We start from the raw sequence: 22,412 nt of genomic DNA, 5'->3' as shown, positions 1-22,412 counted from the left end.
CAGATCAGCATCGTTTAAAAACATTTAACTTAAAACAATTCTATCATATTGTGAAAAAAATCAGGTGGATGGTTTCTAGCACACCCAACAACAAAACGCACTTCATCCTTTGCCAACACTTTCATCTTCTAAAAAATTCTCAACAGAATTTAACTGAATTTCATGGGTGACATCCTGTCTTGTTTTTACAAATTGTGTCAATCCACCATCATCATTACTACACCACAAAACTGAAACTTAATAAAAACTTTATAACAGAATTTGACCAATTATGACACAGAGCATTCTCAAATCAAGTCCTTTCAAATTGTAACAAATTATTCCTTCCAATCTGCCATCATATGGTCCCAATTACTAAAAATAAGTCTTTCAAAGAGACTTGCTTTACTAGGCAAAACGAAAATGCAGGAATTCAAGATGAGACCATTTCTTCCTTTTAACTGTTCAGTGTTGAAACCATCTTGGATATTCTGTAGTGGTAATTCTCAAATTATCTGCTATGGAACACATATTGGATGTCATCTTAGCACCATTTTCATTTATAACAAGTCATTTATAACAAGTCTCTCAGTGGAAACTCCATATCATAATAAATATCCATTCAGGTAGTAATGACAACAAGATCTATCGAATGTATGACTGGCATGATTTTCATTTAGATCCGACAAGGTATGCCAAGAATTCTGGTGGTGAAAACACCCATCTTGACTTAGCCATCCATTTGGAGAAATGAAGAGACAATATTTTCAAAATGAGGCTTTCCATTCAAGTGGAATAGCAATAACCAGATTTTCAATATGGCTGCTAGGGTTGTAGAACAGCACCATTTTCCTGTAAGACCAATGGGACAATTATAAATAGAACACTTATTAGAGTACTCCATACTTTTTCAGGTGGGATAAAGCAACATTTATTATGTATATAAAAACGGGTGTGTATGTACTAAATACATCAACAAGATGCCCAAGTGGGTCTGACATCACTCTGCTGTCATACATTAATGCAAAAATGTAGTAACAAGGCAAGTGTCTCTGGTTGAAAGACACTATTGTAGGGTTAATTTCCAGTTATTTGGTAGAAAGTTTGGCATCTGCTATGGTTAACTGTTTCTATTGTACTAGATGGTGCATTGGCAACTTCTGTATGAATGAAAGGTGTTCACGTCTTGGTTTGAAATGGCAAGGCCCTTTGTGAAATCATGTTCTTATATATATAAATAATGCACTGGTTTTCCACATGGATATTAAGGAAGCCTCACTGTCATCAAAGTTACTAACAAAGACAAAACTGAGTATGTCATGAAAAAATCATACCAAGCCACCCCTAACAGTTTTAATACAGCATGCTCTTAGAAACACTCCCTCCAGGTCTGATCAGAATTGGCTAGTTGGGAGAACAATCTGTTATGGTAGCAAATCAGGAAGGCAAGGGATAGATTTTAAAACTAACAAGTTATTCCTCCACTCGCCCTGAATTCCTAATCATGAACTTCCCTTCCATTTAAATAGAACGTGTCCTAAAAATATGAAGGAAGACTTTTGTATGTACAGTTAGAACCACCTGCGTGTACATGTTTTATGGCTATCCTCCAAATAGTTATAACAACAGCCAAAAATATGATAATACAGCTGAGTACCATGAAAATATTTGTACCACAATACACACAATGGTATACTGCAATTATATTAGAGACCAGCAATTCAGTGTTCTGGGGCAGAGCCCTTGCACTTTTGTGCTAAATTCTGTCTGTCAGTAGCTGAAGAAAAAAAGGTCTTACTCTGATTTATAACAATCTACCACCATACTATATCCATGATATTATTTGAAGAAGAAAAAAACCCACTAACTATCTTGGGATAAATGAAAGAAAATAGTTCAGCTCTAAAGAAAATCTGAACCCCATCCCCTGAAATTAAATGGCCAGTAATTTTTAATAGATGAATTTGCTATGCACACATTAACTTGAGTGCAAGTTGCAATCTATAAGCTGATTAAGCTTACAATGTAGCCAATGAAAGACACTGTGCTGATATTTTGAGAGCCTATTTTAACAAATAAAGTGTCCATACTCAAGTCTACAGTTCTCTAGTTACACTACTAATATAGCAGGTGAGGAAACTTTGAGTGGGATGCCAACATCCAGGTGAGATATTTATCAGAGAGGGTCAGCAAGGCCCTAATGATTTATCCCTTTTCTGTCAGACATGTTTTAAATTTAAAAAGATCCCTCAGCACTAACATTTTTCAGACATGGAACATCCAAGAATCTTGTTGATAAAACCTATTTTGCTTAATGTCTCGCAGTATAGACTGGTCTTTAAAAGTATCAACAGGTCTGCTACCTAAATACATCATTTCTAAACATTAAGATATATGGGCTAGCCTCACAATAAATTTGGTAGCTAGCGACAGCTGACCTCGTTTGGAAGCACAAGTGGATTTTAATTAAGACTCCCTAGGTTAATGTTAGAGTGCAATGTTAACACAAGGTCAGTAGTGGTAAAGGACAAGAGTTGAGACAAACCAAGGAAAAAATTATGAAGTCTTTGAGTATTTGAAACCGGCATTATAAAATGATTTTTATGATGAGTTTTTAAAAGTTATAAATAAAAGCAGTCAAGAGAAATTAAAGTGATACAATTATTGGCAGTTGAAGAAAAAATCCAGATTGGCTAAGCTAAACAAGGGTGTGCATGTTCCCAGATGGAATTCAAGCTTTTAAGAAATTCACCTCGTGAATTATTAGTCTAAGTTTCAGAGGAGAACCAGAATTTAGCTCCAGGAGCTATAAGATTTCTTATAGGGACACGAAAGGAGAGAGAGATTTGACTTCACAGGGAGTTGCGGATAAAGCACAAGGACAAAAATAACTACATACTGGACTGTACAGTGGGGAAAGAGAGTGCAGTTGATAGCCAAGATGGTCAAGGACCAAGATGGCTAGAGAAAAGAGAGAAGGAAAAGAAATATGGAAACACTGACTGATCACCAACAGTGATTTGGAAAAGACCAGAAGCCCCAGGTGATGCTGACATGCCTGCAATTTGAGTTTGATCAGTCGTTCAATTATAAGATGAAATTTATTGTATCAGTTTAACAGAATGGCTAACTGAATTGGGCATAAATTTTGTAACTCTTTTGAAGAGAAAGTGAATCATTCAAATGTCATGTTTGATTTAATTTTGTTTATATAGTTAAACTGTCGTATTTTAGATAATGGAGCTTGTGTTCTATTCAATACTTATGCTCAGAACTCCATTAATTTCAAATTTTTATTTATTACTTGTTCCGGGCAATAATGCAGTGGTCGACCATCTCCTAGATAACAATATCCAAGGCACCATAAGGAAAGCACACATCACCACCATCTAACAATTTTGAAATTGATGAAACTTTTTTTTATCTTGGAGCTATGTCATATACAGTTGCTAAAAATTGAAAATAAGATCTAGGATGGACAAATGTACTATTATGTTATTCTTATGCAGCAGTCTCTTTTAGAATATTTTCAAATTTATATGAGTGGGATTAAAGACATGATAGTAGAAATGACAAACACCACATTTTATTGCTTCATTTTTAATTTACATTGTAATGTACCCAAAAAATGTGATCCATGTAAAGGTTAGCATAAGACCTAATTAGATGAAAAAGCCTAATTACACCAAAAGCATAATGGTAGGCACGCCTGTCTTTAAGTTCTTCTGGTCTAGGAGAAATGATCATCGCAATAATACTAGTATTAACTTCTGTCAATGGATTCTAATCCTATCTCGAAAACTTCCTCAGCCATTGTTAAGAAACTGAAAGTAGACTTGCAGTTGTTAAAGATGTTATACCATTGCTAGGGTAACCACCCCCAATCCCAATAAAGCACATAGCAACATTCCCACCAGGTTTGAATGAAAGGCTCAGCTGTTCTTGAGAACAGGTTATAAATAGGTTACCCATCCAGTTGTTAAGGAATTCACACACCTGAGAAGTGAATCTCATCCATACACAATTTTCACTGCAAGATAACATTCCTGCCAAGTAGGATCAAAAATGTCCAAGCAGTTCTGGAGAAAATGATGAATTTTCCAAATAGTCGATATGGGAGCCATCACCATCACAATTTTGATACAGCGTCCTAAGAATCATTTCAACATAATCTGATAAAAACTGGTTCTGCAGTTCTAGAGAATAAGCTGAAACCATTCTGGTTGCTATGCAACCCACACCATCACTAAGAGGGCCACCCAAAACAACTTTGTTAGAGTTGGACCTAAACAACTCTTCCTACCTAGTCTTTCCAAATTGGCCCTGTTTTTTCTCTCAAAAGTTTTAAATAGCACTGTCTACATTCTATGAACTATGCAAGCCCATAACATGGCCATGTCAATAGCACTGTCTACATCAGAGGTGGGCAAACTTTCCAGTGCAAGTGCCGCATACACAAATTTACACCTTGTCGCGGGCCACATAGTTCATTAAGTAAAATAATTAATATCTGAAATAGCAAAAACAAAAGGTTTTTCTAAATAACATAATTTTCAGTTGTTAATATGTTGTTAATATTTGAAAACTTAAACAGAGTAACATAAACAGAATCAGTGCAAATGATGACTTGTTCCTAGGCCGCATGAAAACCCTTGGTGGGCCACATGAAAGCCCTTGGCGGGCTGCATGTGGCCCGCAGGCCTTAGTTTGCCCACCCCTGGTCTACATTCTATGAACTATGCAAGCCCATAACATGGCCATGTCAATAGCACTGTCCACATTCTATTGGCCCCGTTTTCTCTCTCAAAAGTTTTAAATAGCACTGTCTACATTCTATGAACTATGCAAGCCCACAACATGGCCACGTCAAAACCTGACCTGACCTAACAATGAGGTTAGCTACATATTAAACAGCCCCAAAAAAAGCAAAACTTTATGATATTCCATTCCAGGCACCAACTTGAGAAATTTTGATCTTTATTATAAAATTCCACAAACATGTGATTAACATTATATATAATTCATAAAATTCTTTTAAGTCGATGTGATTTTCTTCGGAACTAAAAAAAAAAACCAAAACAACGCATTGCTTGACATGTCAATTTTTCATATTCAGAGATAAAAATCAAAATTAGTTACCACTCCAATCTTTTCAGTTTCAGTACCCAACTGGAAGCTATGAAAACCTTTTATCAGGCTGCATTAATGTCTACAGTGAATTAGTAAAGAAATTTTAAGATGTCACAATCTATACTGGCAGTTCTGTAATAAAGATGTAACTACTACAAGGTCTAAAATTGTACCTCACTTGACCTGTCTTCATTTACATACATAATCTGTCTATACATGTACCTTGTAACAGGATTTATTAAGACCAGTTTGTTACTATTAAAAGCAACACAAAATACATCTAGTAAAAGAGAATAATTTTCATTTCAGTTAGTTTTAATTGCACATTTTAACACATAACAAAAAACAAAATAAACAATAATAATAATAATAATAATGGCTTTAAAGTCAGCGAAACAGTTAGGCCCATGAAATGAATCCTCCTCGTGCATATTTTACATATCGTACATAACGATTACTAGTCCTACAATGTAATAGACACCTCCCCTGATATTTTGGGGCTATTTTAGGTTCTTGCTGTCTAAATAACAGCATTGTATTATGTGTAATGAGGTCGACTAACACTGAAGGAGTCAAATTTTTCTTTTGTCTGACTTTATTTACTCTAATGTCAACACTCCATGTTTTCAAGTTCCATTGACCTACAATTCTGTTGGATGGAATGTGATGGAAGCCTGAAATACCAAAATTGGATTACGCTGAAGTACGTTTCTTTAATGAAATGAATCAAAGGATACTAATACTGAACAAAGTATTTAGATAGCTTCACTTAAGTCAAGATACATATCGTCGTACTTAACAATTTCAGCATTCCCAGCTTCCTACTCATTCCAGCAAACTAAACTTGAAAACACATTTTTGGCTTCTGCTGGAATTTGAATTTGTTAGATAAAAGACTTCAAAGTCAGTCAAGTCAGATTAAAGCAATATAACTAGTTTGTAGAAAAATTGTGGATATGGGTGGCAAAGTGTGATACACATTATGGATAAATTTTACTTCTTATTCTGACGTTAGTCGACCTTGGAACATGAGACACAGCACTGTTATTTAGACATCAAGACAGAGATCTAAAAAAAACAGCGCTGTTATTAAGACATCATGACAGAGACCTAAAAAACAAACATCTGGGGAGATGTCTTACATTGTAGGTTAAGATTTGTTTATATAAAAAAAAGCATTTACAAGCTTATTTATAATTGGACATAAACAGAAAATCACGTGTGGACATGCTCCAACTAGATACAGCGTGTATATTCAGTACATAGTGAGACAAAAAGTGGAAAGTCAGAAAACTTATACTTTTAAGTTGTACTGTATTTGCCAAATCCAACAGGTTCCATTTTTCATCCAATGAAATTAATTATAATTAATGATTTATATTTATACTTTCTCTAATTTCTTTGTGATTCTGTTTGATATTAGTGGTCTGAATACTAAAACATTTCTGTTTATTTTAATTCGAAATGGAAAGATGGTTAGCTGAAACTAATAATAAACTAGGGTAGCTGCCTTGGGTTTCTTTGGCATGAAATATTTCCAGGAGATATAATGGGGCCATATTGTTTGAAACTTTGCACACAAGTTTAGCCTTTCTCAAAAATACTTGTTCACTTACTGTTAACATTTTAATATCATTCAAAGCAATCAAGATGTTATCAGCACTATCTTGGGTGGGTCTACATGCTATTTCTTGCAAATGGTTTAATTGTAAATATTCTTAAGTTTTTACCCAAATAACATTACAGAAGTCTAGTTATGGTTATAACTTTTGTAATATAATGACTTATGCTGAATGTTAGATATGAATTTTTAACACAGCTTCTTTTTTTATAAATTCAGCCATATCACTATGTCAGCAGTGTAGCAGTTTATAGTGATGTCTTGCACTGCTGCATCATGTCGCAGACATCTACAATCATGTCCCACCCACTCAAATGTTCAATTTATTTATAAGAATATAATAATAACATCTCAACATCAAAAGATTTTCTGACATCAATAAGTGGCACACTGATCCAACTAATTTCCTTCAGCAGTAAAATATAAACCAAGGCTGTTTCACAGAAGTCATTTTATTTGAACCTTGATTGGTTTTGGTGAATAAAGTTTTAGGCTGGAGAGGGGTTTATCACAAACATGTTTTTCAACTGGTTTGGACAGTGTAAGATGGATATGCGTCTGTAATTACATATTCTTTGTTGCCAGACTTCTAGATGGGGTGGTAGCTTTCCATGTCTCAGGGAAAACAGGTGGATATGCTCAGATTACAGATGTAAGCTATGCCAACAGATATTATATTCGCAGCGGCCCTCAGGAGATATGTCTCGACTTTTTTCTTGCACTGTCTTAACAGTCAGCATTCTAGAGGTCAACAATTTTTTTTGTCAGATGGAGCTTTTCCTGAACTGAAATTTCTTCGTTCATCATAGCTGGAGTTTATAATGGGTTACTTAACTCTGGAAGCAATACTGACAAGAAAATTGATTAAATGCATTTGCTGTTTCAACAACCTGGTCTTCCTGGCCAAGTTGATGGATTCTAGATGACTTTGTGAAACGTTTACTTGCAACTAGTTTGTTAAAATCGACCACTTGCATAAAAGGCTTGGTCTATATATCAAGAGCAATCTCTACGTCATCAAATGTAAATACTATACTCCAAGGAACATTACCAAAATCTTACAGAAATCTGCCTTCATCATAATGCTTAAATGACCTCTATGTTACAGTTTTATAAGTTTTGGATTTTACAGCTCTTTTTAAACTAGATTTTCTGGTTAGGAGAATTGGGAAGTGATGACCAAGACCTAGCCGAGGAATATGTATTTGTCACATATTCCTGACTATATCATGCAGAGAAAACTGGATTCTTTCTTAAGGACACAATAAGGCTACCAACCCAGCCTTGCCCAGGCAGGTATTGGACCAGTGACCCTTCAATTACAAGTCCAATACTCAACCGACTGAGCTAACCCTGAGGGACTGAAATTAGTCCCAGCCAAACATTATTCTGAAAAAGAAGTTTTCTGCATGTAAACCTTGAATTATCATCCAAGGTTTATTACTCGTATTTCAAGGACAATGTCATGGCACTGCAGGGGAGACTTCATAATCAAGAACAATTTTCTTCCATAATAAACACCAATTTCATTTTTGGTAAATGGGCCAAATTATAAATAATGTCTTTTTTTACTTCATCATACAAACATGTTATTTCGGTTTTTTTGTCTTGTACAGGCATGATACAAAATAATGTTTTACACAGGTAACAAATTATAATTATTAAAAATGATTTAACACTCTGATAATTCCATTTTCTATATTTCTACACTGGTCATGATGAAATATGATCTTCCTGTGAACTTTTTCATAATTTTTCTGGATCTTAACAGATATTTAATTTTAAGAATTGTAGGGAAATATTGTATCTTATAATCTGTACAAGCCAAAACAAAATCACAAAGGTCACTATGCATTTCTTTGCTGGGTGTAGTTTGGAAAAATCGTTTTAAAATATTCCAGTACTTTTAATAGCCATCAAAACTTAATTTAACACAACATTCTTTAAAAACAACATAATAAAATAGTCATCATAACTGTATGTATTACAGCACCCAAGAAACTTAATAAAATCCCAGCAACAGAAACTTAACAAGGTCATATAAGTGTCAGTTTATCACAGATTGCAAAAAAACATGGAAATTAATATAAATGATTCAAAATAATTGTAAAAAAAGTAAAGCTTTGCACATATTGTTGTGAAATGATAATAGCAAAAAATGTGACAAAATGGACGTACATAATTTACAAAAGTAAGAAAATTAGTCACTGTGCAACCACAGAAAACGTTTTATAATATAACTACAGATCTTAACATCAACAGATTAAGCATGCATTCATTGCAAGTAGAATGACCATAAATTCTTTTGTACAAGTCGGGTCTAATTGCAAAAAACTTAGAACCAGAAATGATGTTGCACCAGCAGATCAGGGTCTACACTGTTTGTTCTATTGGTTAATCCAAACGAATGGCACAGACCCAGATCTGCTAGCACTTTATGCAGTGGCAGATCGGAGTCTGTGCAGTTTGCAGTTGATCTGACATATGGCAACAATATTAAATTGTCAAATTCTTCCAACTGATGTCAGTTAAAACATTCTCTTTTGACAATGACACATTCAAAAAGTTGTTCATCCTAGTTTCTTTAAACTGGCCATTTATGGCACTTGTACACCAAAAATATATATTTAAAAGTCAAATATTACTGGCTTATTTGTAATATCAACATACCAATACAAACCGAGATTAAAAAGTAAATGGTAGATTATCATCAAGGAATGCTCCTGTGTTATCCTGGCTTCTAGATTGCTACAAACAACTGATCTTCTCCAAAAGAAAATTACCTTTCTTTATGCAATGCATTGCAGTCAGATACAATATTCTTTAATATCAATGACATATTATGCAAGTTACGATTTGATCAGAAACATTTTTGGTGAAAAGCACATAAACAGCAACAATGTACAATATCAATGGACAATTTACAAGAGAGACAAAAAAAAAAACATGTCAGCTTGCATGACAATGGTTACCTCACGAGTTCTATAAGAATTATGAAAGTTACTAGTCTAAAAGCAAATTTACTAGCCTTGTGCTAGAAGACTTTCAAATTTCGATCTACTGCTAATAATTATTAAAATAAAGTTGCATCTTTCCAACCATGGGAAAAACAAGCAAATCTGATGAGAGTTTCTGTACAGAAGTTTGAGTAGGACAAACAGGTTATAATGTTGACGGCTGAATGCATACCTAAAATCCGACAATCCAACTCATTTGAGATCTCATTCATATCATGATGCCCACTAAACCTGTTTCAATCCCAATATGCAAGTCATTCATGAGCAAAAATTAAAGTGGGTGGAGATGTAATTCTGCTAATTGACATAAAATGTTAATAGGTGAACTAAGCTGAGATCTCAAGAAATCCTACCAAATTTGGTTGAAATCCAATAATAATTAAGTGAGTTATTATGAGGAAATGATCTATGTAATGGCAGATAAGCAAAATAATGGTTATGAAATGACATTTAAAAGTAATGTTCTAAGATGTGTGTACAGAAATGAAACTGGGTGGATCTGACTGCACAAATACACAAGCTAAATACCAAATCTGGTTGAAATCCATTCAAAAATAAGTTGTGTGGAAACTTAAGTATGTGGGTCTGTCAATCTGGGGCACTAAAAGTGCTAAATTGCTATGCAGAATGCTAACAATAACACTGTAAATAATCAGGGGCTACAACTCCACTAAATTATGCAGAATGCTGACAACTGGACTCAGCCAGGGTCTCATGAAAATACAGCTGAATGCAAAATTCCGTTGAAATTCAATAATTACATGCATTTTTGTGGTAAAATTATATTTGTGATAGCAGTTAAAAGCACACCAACACAATGATGGTTATATAGTGTCAATTAAAAGTAAAGTTCTACAAAAATCTGCACAGAAAAGAAACAGGATGAGTTGGACAATCCACAACTAAACAATGGCACAAAATTATAACAAATGGCTACCAAATCCAATAATCATTACGGTAGTTACTGTGCAATTAGTACTAGCTAGCAAGTCTTACAATCAGGGGCAATAACTCCACTAGACAATGACACAATACTGACAGTTCATCTCAGCCAAGGTCTCATCAATAGCAAGTGGCAAAATAAAGCTAGTTGAAATGCAAAACTAATTAATTCTCAAGAAATGAAAGTGGCAAGTATAACAGTCACTGGCTACAATTCTGCTAAATGATGATACAGAAAATTAACAAAGGTCTTATGAATATCAAGCTATAAAACAACATTTCCGAATACAACATGTTCAACAACAAATTCTATTAGTAAACCCATGCAATGTAATTGATTTGCAAACCACTTATGATTAGTTCTGATAAACCATGTGCTTGATTGGCAGATAAATGTATCATCAACAGTTTCAGACAAGAATCATCCTCTCCGATACTCGAAAATCTGCCATTTTTAACATATTGTGTTCTCTGCTCATCTTTTCCACAATGGCTTGTCAGATACATGTAAATACTTACATTAAATATTGTTCCAAATGTGAAAATTAGAGCCATAATAACTCTGTTTCATATAAATGTGAAAATTAGAGCCATAATAACTCCGTTTCATATAAATGTGCACAAACTTATTAGTCCACATTTAACACTAGCATCTGTTGTCTCAACATGTGATGATCTGTAAATTTTCATAATCTGTCCACTATTTGTAGACCATCAATAACCAGCACCATTTAAATGATCACGTAGCTTACAACAAACTGTTGAGCAGTTACCCATTTTATGATTCTCACCTACAAAACCAAGCAAAACGCACTGTTTCGAAACATATACACAGCAGTAATTTTTGTCATCACCTGAACCACCTGTACTCTTTGTAAGGTATACAAATCTCTCATCTTCATCATGCCTTGTGTACACATATTTCTTTCCACCGAGTATTATATCTAAAAAGTTTTTCTCTCTGCCCTCCACAATTTGCACCAAACGGACAATTTCATTATTTTTAATACCAGCAGCTATATCCCCTTCAGTTGCCCAAGGTGCTCCATCTTTTCCATATATACCAGCACTTAGCATGGCCCCTGCCTCCTTCAGGTGATCTCTTGCATAGGACTGCCAGCTCATGATGATCTTGCCTGCAAGACATTAAATATGGGTGAAAACTTACAAATATTTGTTCTTACTGGAGAGATTACTCTGTATGGGAGAAAATACAAGAAACCAGAATATAATACATCCCTTCTCAAGGTTGACAAATTTGTTCATCATGGTTACGATAGGAAGGACAAGTGACAAAAACAAAACTTCCCCAAAAGTCATAACCCTCAAGTCATGCACTTTATTTAATGAAGAACTGGAAACAAACTTTTAACAAGAGGCCCAAGTGTGTCTGGATTGCTTGCCTGGCTGGCATTAGCCAGACTGCTTAATTTTAAGAGAGTTGGTACAGGGTTTAAAATACACATTATAATTGCTATTTATTTGATGATTTTGGTATCAAGTGTAATATCCTGAAGGTTTGTACCAAAAATGCTAAACAAAGAACTACAGTGACACAGTATTTGAATTTTACTGATCAAAAACAGTCTTTCCAAAACTGACAATGAGGGCAAAAATGACCATTTACTGATGAAAATAGTTTCTTGAAAAGTATCTATAAGATACAGATCAATTTGAATGCATGTATGCCATAGTGTCATTTCTGTCCAAAAGACATCATGCTTCATATACATGTGAGCAATTCCAAAATAATGAATAGAAGAAAGTTTTAAAGCAGCAAAGGATGAATGCAGGGAAAGCCAGCAAAAAGACATCCTGCTGGCTCCACAAAAAGCCATCATGTCATGTTCAGGCATGGTAGAAAATTCACTGTCCCAGTAGCACAAGATGAATCGATTTTATTTTGGGCAACCAAGTGTCTCTCAGTCATTGCTCAACTAGGTTTAAATTATTTATAGTGAGTTTGATTACTATCAAGAAAATCATAGGGTCAACCTACAACTTACAGGTCTCACTGTGTTATTCATGCTAGGTGTTGATTTATACAAAAGATTGTATACCAAACTGGCAGTCAATATACTAAGTAATCTTACTCCCTGCAGTTCAGGCTAATGCCAGTTGATAAGCTCAATTCATAGGCATATTTACTTTCTGACACTAATTAGAGCATTGCAAGACTACAATTATCAAGGGAAGAGATATAGGGAAGAAATCTTTGTACAATATAATCATATTCACTTCATTCATTACTAGACCATACACTGTTAAACCATCATGAGCCAGGATTCTAGTCTGAAAATAGGGATTTAATGAAGAAAGTTATTACCTGAAAATATCTGCAATTTCACATATTCTGTTAACTTTTGCAATGTGGTTTTTATAGAAGCTAGCATGAAGTCAACAATCACACACACTATAATATAACCCGTTTATAATAATGAATAATAATACATACAGTGTGACCCCGTTATAACACGGTAGTTGGGAGCCATAGAACCTGACCATGTCATAGACCAAACCTTGTTATAAGCAACCAGGTCAGTCAGCTGAAGAAAATGATGCATGTACCCCAAAAAATTTGCAGGTAAGAGGGTAGGTACTAAATGTGGGTGGCAAAATACATGCTTCACTGGCACAGTTACCATCTTATATCGATGCATATTAAATGGGAAATACACGCGTAGTGAAAACAGAGAAGGCATATATAATATTTTACTTTATTTAGAGAACCATGGATTGGTACATATACGTGTATACTGTTAATATATACATGTCTTATGTATAGCATGAATAGAGTATCAACACCATGTACTCACCAGCGAATCTCATCACATACATTAAATTCACAATACAAGTAATTCCATCCACAGTCACGTAATGAATGATTAAGTACATTTACTCTTCAGTACGTCCCAAGTCGGTAAAAGTTAGTTTGCGTTTCAAGCCACCATTGGTAGAGTTCGTAAGAACAAACTTTTTCTCTGCAAAAAGGAAACTTTCACAGCACAGTAAACGTGTTCCAGTCACATTGGAAAATGATAAAATCCATCAGAATCCATTGCTTTTAAGTTTGGTACTGACTTCTTTGAAGGAAAGTTCTTTATTTTTATAGAATATTGTAGTCAGCTTTCTTTGATGAAAGGTGCATACATTATTGAAGTCACCGCTAAATGCCAGCTTTGGAGAACCAAACAAATGCCCATTTCTTATTGTGGCAGCAACATCAAACAAATGTATTCCATGACTGAGACTTGATTTTTTTTCCATTTGCTTCATACGTTCTCATAACAGTCGGTGCTTCAAAGGTGATGTTTTCTTTGAAATTTCAGCAAACTATTATATCAGGGTACATTTTTAAAAAAGGGATTGGTCATAGACTGATTGTAGTCACAGTTCCTCCCTGCCCATTAAATAGACCAACAAGTAAGATGGGGTTGTTTTTATAACATTTGTGGTAGCGGAGTGATGTTGCCTTCCACTCATGCGTCAGAAATTTAACAAAAGGTCAACGGACAATAGAGATGCATGTGTTCTGGTCTGATGACAAGGATTAGTACAGAAAATGTGGGTGTTCTGAAGGATTTAATGTGATGTGATGTGATTTTGATTTTTAATGTAGCTTTAACAATTTTTCAGTCATATTGCTAAGATGTCTGCAATGTGCCAGTTTATAGTGATGTCTAGTATACTGGGGCATCATGCTGCAGACATGTAGCATGATGTCCCACCTGGTCACATTATCCTGACCAGGCCGACCAGTCCTAACACTAACCTCTTAATGCTGAACACTAAGCAAGGCAGCTGTTAGTACCATTTTTGTAAGTCTCTGGTATGACTCGGCCAGATGTCAAACCCATGACCTCCCGCAGCCGAGACGGACGCTCTAACCACTAGGACACTGGAGCGGTTAAGAACAATTTAATTCTGAGTGGAAAGAAGAGGAATTTTACTTACCATCCACACACAAATGTCAGTCTATGAAAATATATTAAATACTAACAAGCGGCCAAAAATCCGACAAAACATAGATTACGAGATAATGCCTCGTCTGGTTGATCTCCGCTACCAGAAATGTCAACAACAAAAACAGCTGATATCTCACAACATACAATACTCATGCCCAAAGTCAACATAAGCAGATTATGATATAACAATGCACTGATAATATGGACAAAGAAATTGTTTATGTAACAATAGATGAATTTCTGTCAGTGTTTCCCTTTACTCACAGGTGTGGGTCAGAGATGCACGTTCAAACAAATTGACGCACTTTTTATTGTCATGCATATTTTTGACGCAAAGGATGTACACGCTGTGATGTGTTCAATTTCCAATGCAGTGGACGAACGATGGCATCGTGTCTGAGTTCAAGTGTAGGCTTTATTATGATGGAATAGCTTCCCCTAATCTCGCGATTACATGATTTCCTCAGCAGCATGTCTTGCAAGCAAAGGAACATTGATACTTTTCTAAGTAGAAAAAGACCTCCAGAGGAAAACCACGCGTACCAAGAACCATCAGCCTCGAAGGTGAAGGATGATGAACAGATGCAAGCAACTGTGGCGTGTAGCTTCAACGATAAATGGAAGAAAGACTTCCCCTGTATGGAATAAATCTCATCTACTGGAATGACATATCTGACTTGTGTTTTGGCAAGTGCAAAGACTTCCAAAGTGAAGAATCCTGTTGTGACTGGGTCAAAGAACTATAAAAAATCTGCCCTTGTTCACCATGAAGAATCTGGGGAACATATTATTGCAAAAGGGATTATTTCGCAACAGCAAAATCAGGATGCTGGCCAAGAAAAATGCAAAGAGCAGGTAGATGCTAGCCTCATGGTGCAGATGAGAACGGCAGTGCATATGTGGCGAGAAAATATTCCAGACTGACAGTTTCCTGGTTTAATCAAACTTCAGGTAAAATCCCCCCCCCCCCACTCTCTCTCTCTTTCTGCTTCCATGTGTGTGTATGTGTCTCATGTCTTATTGCTTGAGATCAAATAAATTTATAAAGTGAAACGGTCTTTGATCAGTCCACTCCAGTTTACTTTTTTTTAAATAGAATTTTCAGTTAAAGAACTGTAACACTGAATGAAGGGATTAACATTGGTTCTGCAATACTTAGTAAACCCATTCCAGATGACTTGTGCTCTGTGACAGGATGATATACAAGTTTTTATTACTTTACTTTTTTTAGAGGGACAGTGGTTCCTCAGCTCTGAAGAATGAAACCCTGACATACAAGAAGCATGGGATTGTGTCTGAGATGCAGGCAGCAGCCTCTTTAGTTTGCAAGGAGAGGGTTTAATAAATGGTCCATACTTCCCCATACCTGGGCATTCTTCTGGAGGAGTCTTTGGATATTGCTGTGCAAAAAAATTGGTTATATTTCATCAAACTGTTCGTGGTGGGAAGGCAAACACTTAATATTTAGCTAATGTGAAAGTGCAAGATAGAAATGCTGAAACAATCACAAATGCCTTAATGGATATTCTTCAGGACTACGAGACTGCAAATAAGAAGGTGATTGGTTTGGGCACTGATGGGGCAAATGTCATGATGGGTTCAAAATCAGGAGTGGGTGAACGGCTGAAAGAGAAGAATAAAAGAACGGTGAGTGTCTGGTGTAGTGTTCATAGACCAGCCTTGGTAGTATACTGGGCTGCAGCAAGCACAGCATACACCAGTCTGTTTTGGTCACAATCTACAACTTTTTATATTCAGCTTGTAAATATCAGAGGATAAGAGACGTGTGCCAGATTATGGGAAAGAAGGCAAAAAGGTTCAAAAAACGTACCCAGGTGAGATGGCTGTCTCACCATGATGCTGTGCAAGCCATTGAGAGCTGTTGGGGATGTATAGTTCTTGCACTTGAGCAAGAAGCAGCTCAGAATTACTGCAAATGCTTCAAAAGCAAAAGCCATCCTAGCTGAGGTAAATACACAGGGCTCAAAATTAGCGGTGGTCTGCTAGCCCAAGGCTAGCAGATTTCCCGTTGGACTAGTAACTTTCATAATGTTAATAGTCCGATGGGCTAGTAAGTTTCGGTTATCAATAGTCAGCGTTTGTTTACGCCATTCCCTAATAAAGACTTGACTTAGCAGGCGTTCTGTAGAATCAAAGCAGTGGCCATTGTAAACACAGTCATAAAATATTAGCATGAGAAGAGGAAGTCAATTTCTGCCTCGGAAAGGTGCGTTTCTATAACAAGAATCCATCCGATTTTGTGCATTTCACTTAACAGCGCAAATTATGGTCCCATCAGTAACAACGGAAGTTTGGTAATTGATCCTAATTAATTTGATAACAAATTAAATGAAAAATTTACGTGGTATCACACTTTATTCACTCGACCACAGTAACAAACCACAAAGCAGTATACCACACAAAAGAACACAGCAAAAACTATTCAAAGAAATTAGTTTGCACATTTGTTTAAGGTTATTATTTTTGCTTGCTACCTAAATGCTCCAACAGTCACAAACTGGAAACCCCATATTTTACATTTCCATCAAAATAATTATAAGAATAAGATCAATATATTATGATTACATTATTGACACATCCTTTCCATACAACTACTTTTTCTATGATGATAATAGTTTTTATATTTTTCCCTTACAAGAATGAACAAATAATTGAATACACGTGGAGATATCCAAGCAGAATGCCATACATTTGTTGGGAATTAAAATCTCTGAGCATGGGCATGTAAGATTTGAAAATTTTCCGCCTTATTATTAAGTTCAACAATACACTGAGGTTCGATTAATGGGAACAATTACCAAGCTTACGACTTATGATACCGTAATTGGAGCTGTTAAATACAACGCGCCAAGTGTCAGATGGTTTCGTTTGATGGGAAAACACCTTCTCCAAGCTGAAACTAACACTATCTTCTGATGCTAATACTTTATAACAGTTTTTAAAATAGCCATTGCTTCGATCATGCAGAACATCCGCCAGAGTTAAGTCTTTGTTAGGGAGAGTCCATTTAAGTGTGGGAGGGGGCAAAGACGTGTTTTGAAACATGTTTCTTGCTCTGACTTTCTTATATAAAGGACACTGTTCCATTCCTTTTCTTGCTTTAAATAATTCGCGTCAGCGATACTATAACATCTCGTATTTCAAAACAAGGCACAATTCCCTCCTTACAAGACAGGCAAAATGTGGCATTTGATAGGTGTTCAGCCACCAGAAAAAAAAGCAAACATTGAATGAGAACGATGAGGAATAATTATTATGATAGGGAAAAGCATAATAGAAAGTTTCAGAAGAAATGAACAAAAGACAGGGAATGGCTGAATTATGATGAAGAAAGGAACGTTATGTGGTGTAACTGGTGTATGCAATTCGCAAAAACAAACACACAGAAAACATCCGGTTTTGTTGGGGGTTGTTCGAACTTTAAAATTGAACCGGTAAACGTACATGAAAGCTGTGTGACATTATTTTGTGAACAGGACTAGTAAAGAAATTTGTGTTAAATTCGAGCCATGATACATACAAATTTCTAGCATCGACAGTGTTATTGCTTGATGTCCTGCAAGAGGTAACCAGATGCAGCAAAGTATTTCAAAAGGTCATGGACATTGATCAGGTAGAACATATGCTTGATGCTACTCTGGAAGCACTCAAAGATCATGTCAGCAATGTAGATGGATACACATCATGTGTGACTGAATTAAATCATCAACTTGACATGTCAGGAAAATGCCATGGCATTACAAACCAAAAATATCATCAGCTTACTAATGAGTCTGTCAAAAATCTCGGAAAAGAGTTTGTAGCATGTGTTGAATCAGAGATGAGAAAAAGATTCTCCCCATGTGATATGCAGATTTTGGAAGACTTCTCTACCCTACTCAATCCTAGAAAGTTACCTCAAGGCACTGAAGAATAAAAACCCATGGTTCCGAGTCCTTGGAGAGGCTCATTGAACAATTTGGAACAGGAGAAAATCCTCTGATTGACCCTGAGGAAACCAAGGCATCTTTCCTTTGCTTCAAATGCTACATTTCAAGACATAAAGAGAAGGGGCTGGCTGAAATCAGTGAACTACTTCTTCAAGAAGGAGGTGATATTTCCCCCAACTTTACTCAGCTTGCTGCTTATAGTCTGGCCATCCCACTTACCTCTGTGCCTTGTGAGAGAGGGTTCTCTGTCCAAAATGCTATACATTCACTCAGAAGAAACAATTTTTCGTTGAAGTCTCTTCATGAGTGAGTGCATGTTGGTTGGGGGATGAGACTTGGCTCTTTGTGTGAGTGTATGTTGGTTGGGGGATGGGACTTGGCTCTTTGTGTGAGTGCATGTTGGTTGGGGGATGGGACTTGGCTCTTTGTGTGAGTGCATGTTGGTTGGGGGATGGGACTTGGCTATTTGTGTGAGTGCATGTTGGTTGGGGGATGGGACTTGGCTCTTTGTGTGAGTGTATGTTGGTTGGGGGATGGGACTTGGCTCTTTGTGTGAGTGCATGTTGGTTGGGGGATGGGACAAAACTATGGGATTTAGTGGTGCAGCTACCAACTTGTAATGATGGATCTTTTAAATAAGAAATAGTGAAGACACAGTAATTACATATTTAATGTTTTCTTTTCCTTCTCTGCTACCAACAAAAATGTTTAATAACCCTCAATGCAGGCACAAATAGGGCATAGCTGAGTGGAGTTTAATTACAGACAGGTCTCAGTGACCTGGATATTTGGTACATGGTCTTGAACAAAACTTACTGTGCTGAAACCATCATTTTCTTTATCAGACTTACCTCTGACCTTAAGACACCAGAATCTATAGGGTCTTTTTTACTATCCAAATGATTGGTCAAGGAACTTTTAAACAAAATACAAGTTATTCTACATGAGACATTTTTCTTGGAACCACAACCTTCAGCTTTGATCTTTTAACAACATAAACTACAGAGACCTCTTCTATGCAAGAGCTCCACAAACTTTGGTCAGTGTTTATACTCCAACAGAATTCATTATGCCAAAAACATTCTTTTTCATTCCATTAACCTGACCTTTCACCCTTTTACCCAAAAATGCTAGACTTCTTTCTTACACAATGTGAACATCACCCAATGGGCAGATTCTGCAATATTATTTAGGGTGGGCATAAACCAGGAAGGTGGGGCGGGGTGGGGGTCATGGGAAATGGAACAGTTAGTGGGTGTCCAAGTGGCAAAGCACCCAGAAGTACCTCATTTTAAGCCTTTCCAGGGCATAATTTTAAACATTTTAAAGGAAACAGTCCAGGAAATGTTCAGGTTGCATGAGTGTGGGACATGAATGTGTTGTCTCCCCCTGGATTTGCCCTTACATCAACAAATTATGAAGGTACATCAACCTGGATAAGAATGGAAATATTTATGCAGAAACCTTTTCCATTTGTTTAAGTCACAGTAACTTCAATCTTTGACCTTTTGACCCCAAAATCAATAAGCTTATTCTGTACCTAAAGTAGTCCACAAGGTTTATTCCATGTCTGTGATGTAGAACTAAGGTTATTGTGCACAAACCATTTTCTTCTTTTAGTCACAGTCATATTGGTTTCTGACCTTTGGACTAAAAAATCATTTCATCCACCAAGTTTAGTGCATTTTTTAATTTAATGATTATTATTTTAATTTTTTTAATCTGGCTCAAAGGTTTAGTAAAAAGTCTGTATTAAGTGAATGTGTTGAACATTCAGATATTGACATCTACAAGTGCAAAACAGTGATCTCAACACCAATGCTGCATCACAAGTGCACAACAATTAGTTTCTGTACTTTTTCTGCTGCATGATCCCCCAAATTTTGACCAGTGTGCCTTTTGAGAATGTTTTATTGACCATTACTTCTAATACAAAATTTGATTTGTCCCTTTTTAAAGTCTTGTTCCCCCAAGAATTGGGGTTCATGGGGGCACACTGTCCCTAGTTCACAGAATCCAAGGTACAACACTACTTTGCTCATTTCTCCCCATTTTCTCCTCGCTTTGCTACATTTTCGCAATAAACAGAAGTCATTGCATCATAAAATTTTAGCCCAACAAAGACATCCAAAATCTCAAACTATTTCCAACGTGTCCACAACTCCTCTAAAATTTTAAAAGCAAATGTTATAAACACATTGTTAAGCAAACAAGATTTCATCAAAAGGTTCACTGGATAAGTACAGAAGATTCTGGTTAATTGGGTCATCTTTTTATTGGGTCAGCCATTTATTTGGGACAAATCGTAAAAGACAAAATACATGTATACCTTTTTAACTCTTCTGCATAATTGGGGCAGCCCCTTAACTGGGCCAAAGTGTTCAATTCCCAATGTGCTCAAATCAACAGGAATCCATTGTATTAAGACTGGAGAGATATTCAATGCCTTTATTTATTGATACATTTACAACCTGCTTTCAAATGTAATTTGCCGAGTAATGGTCTTATAAACGATCGGGATTTTTTCACTTTTAAAACAAGGACTTTGTTCCATGGAATTAGAATTTTAGCATGCACAAGATAAAATCTTTTAAAAATTTTAAACACAGTTAATTACAACAAATTTACAAACAGGATTCTTCTTCTTCTTCTTCTTCTTGCAGAGTTTAACACCATTTTTCAGCACAAGATAGGCTATACATGGCAGCCAGTATAACTGGTGAAGGAAGAACCCTGGAAAACCCCAGGAAGAACCACCGACCCATGAGAAGCTACTGGCAGGCTTTCTTACGTGCCCACATTAGCCGAGCCTGAGACTTGAACCCACGCAGACAGAGGTGAAATGGCAGGGATTCTGAATGGTGAGCACTTTAGACCACTCAGGGCCCCTCAAGATTCTTGAATATCTACACGATTAAACAGCTCAGGTCACTTAAATCCCTTGTCACACTCATAGTAACAGTCACTTAATTTCGGTCAAGGCCATGTAAACTGAGACAACCTGTTCTGTTAACATCATCACTCACCTAATACTTGAAAACTGAAGTACATCGGTCAGGTAAACTATCATCAAATGAGTGACACAATAAGTAAACAACTGGTCACGTCATAGCATCACAATATTAATGTGGTGGTACCAGAAAAGAAATGACTGCCATTTAATATAGTTTCCATTTCTCACGAAATTGGTTAAAACCTGGGTATCATCCTACACACTGGGGAGAACATTTTTTTCATCGTTAAATAACATCCTTTTGAATGACCAAGAATGTTCTTTTGATCTGATTTTACAAAATCTGTTAACTTAATATCAATAATTAAATGACATTTTTGTTTCACAGCGCATTCAAAGTGCACATGGAAAATCAAGCCAATCATGAGCTTGTTCTTTAACATAAATGGACTGTTTATGAAACAGATTAGACCAATGATAGAAATATGCTTGAAGTGCTTCAGTGAAATTACACTAATCTAAAATACATCCCCATGACTCTTGTTGTTGTTGTTGTTGTTGTAGGGTTTAACTCCATTTTTCAGCACACGGTAGGCTATACACGGTGGCCAGTATTAATGGTGAAGGAAGAACCTGAGAAAACCCCTGAAAGAACCACCGACCCATGAGAAGCTACTGGCAAGCTTTCTCACGTACCCACATTAGCCAAATCAGAGACACAAACCCATGCAGACAGAGGTGAGATGGCAGTTATCTGTAAAGAAGAGTGCTTCAGACCACTCGGCCACTTGGGGCCCCCCATGTCTCTTGATTAGCAAGGATAGTAACTTGTCTACACAACTTTCTGTTCATTCT

General features: G+C 36.2%; 1 protein-coding gene across 1 annotated transcript; it reads right to left on the bottom strand.

The window, feature by feature from the left end:
* Positions 1-11,403: 11,403 nt before the first annotated feature.
* LOC149791434 (profilin-A-like) lies at positions 11,404-11,814 on the bottom strand. Its single transcript, XM_089971354.1, has one exon. The coding sequence runs from the start codon at positions 11,812-11,814 to the stop codon at positions 11,404-11,406; it is 411 nt and encodes a 136-aa protein (XP_089827480.1).
* Positions 11,815-22,412: the final 10,598 nt, after the last annotated feature.

Source organism: Sinohyriopsis cumingii, chromosome 9 (assembly GCF_028554795.1).
Source record: "Sinohyriopsis cumingii isolate HCF-2022 chromosome 9, ASM2855479v2, whole genome shotgun sequence".
Classification (NCBI taxonomy): domain Eukaryota; kingdom Metazoa; phylum Mollusca; class Bivalvia; order Unionida; family Unionidae; genus Sinohyriopsis; species Sinohyriopsis cumingii.
Note: the sequence above shows the minus strand (reverse complement) of the source record. Positions and strands in the feature narration are given on the sequence as shown.

Coding starts and splice junctions, on each gene's coding strand:
- LOC149791434 (XM_089971354.1), bottom strand. CDS start 11,814: ATGAGCTGGCAGTCCTATGCAAGAGATCACCTGAAGGAGGCAGGGGCC.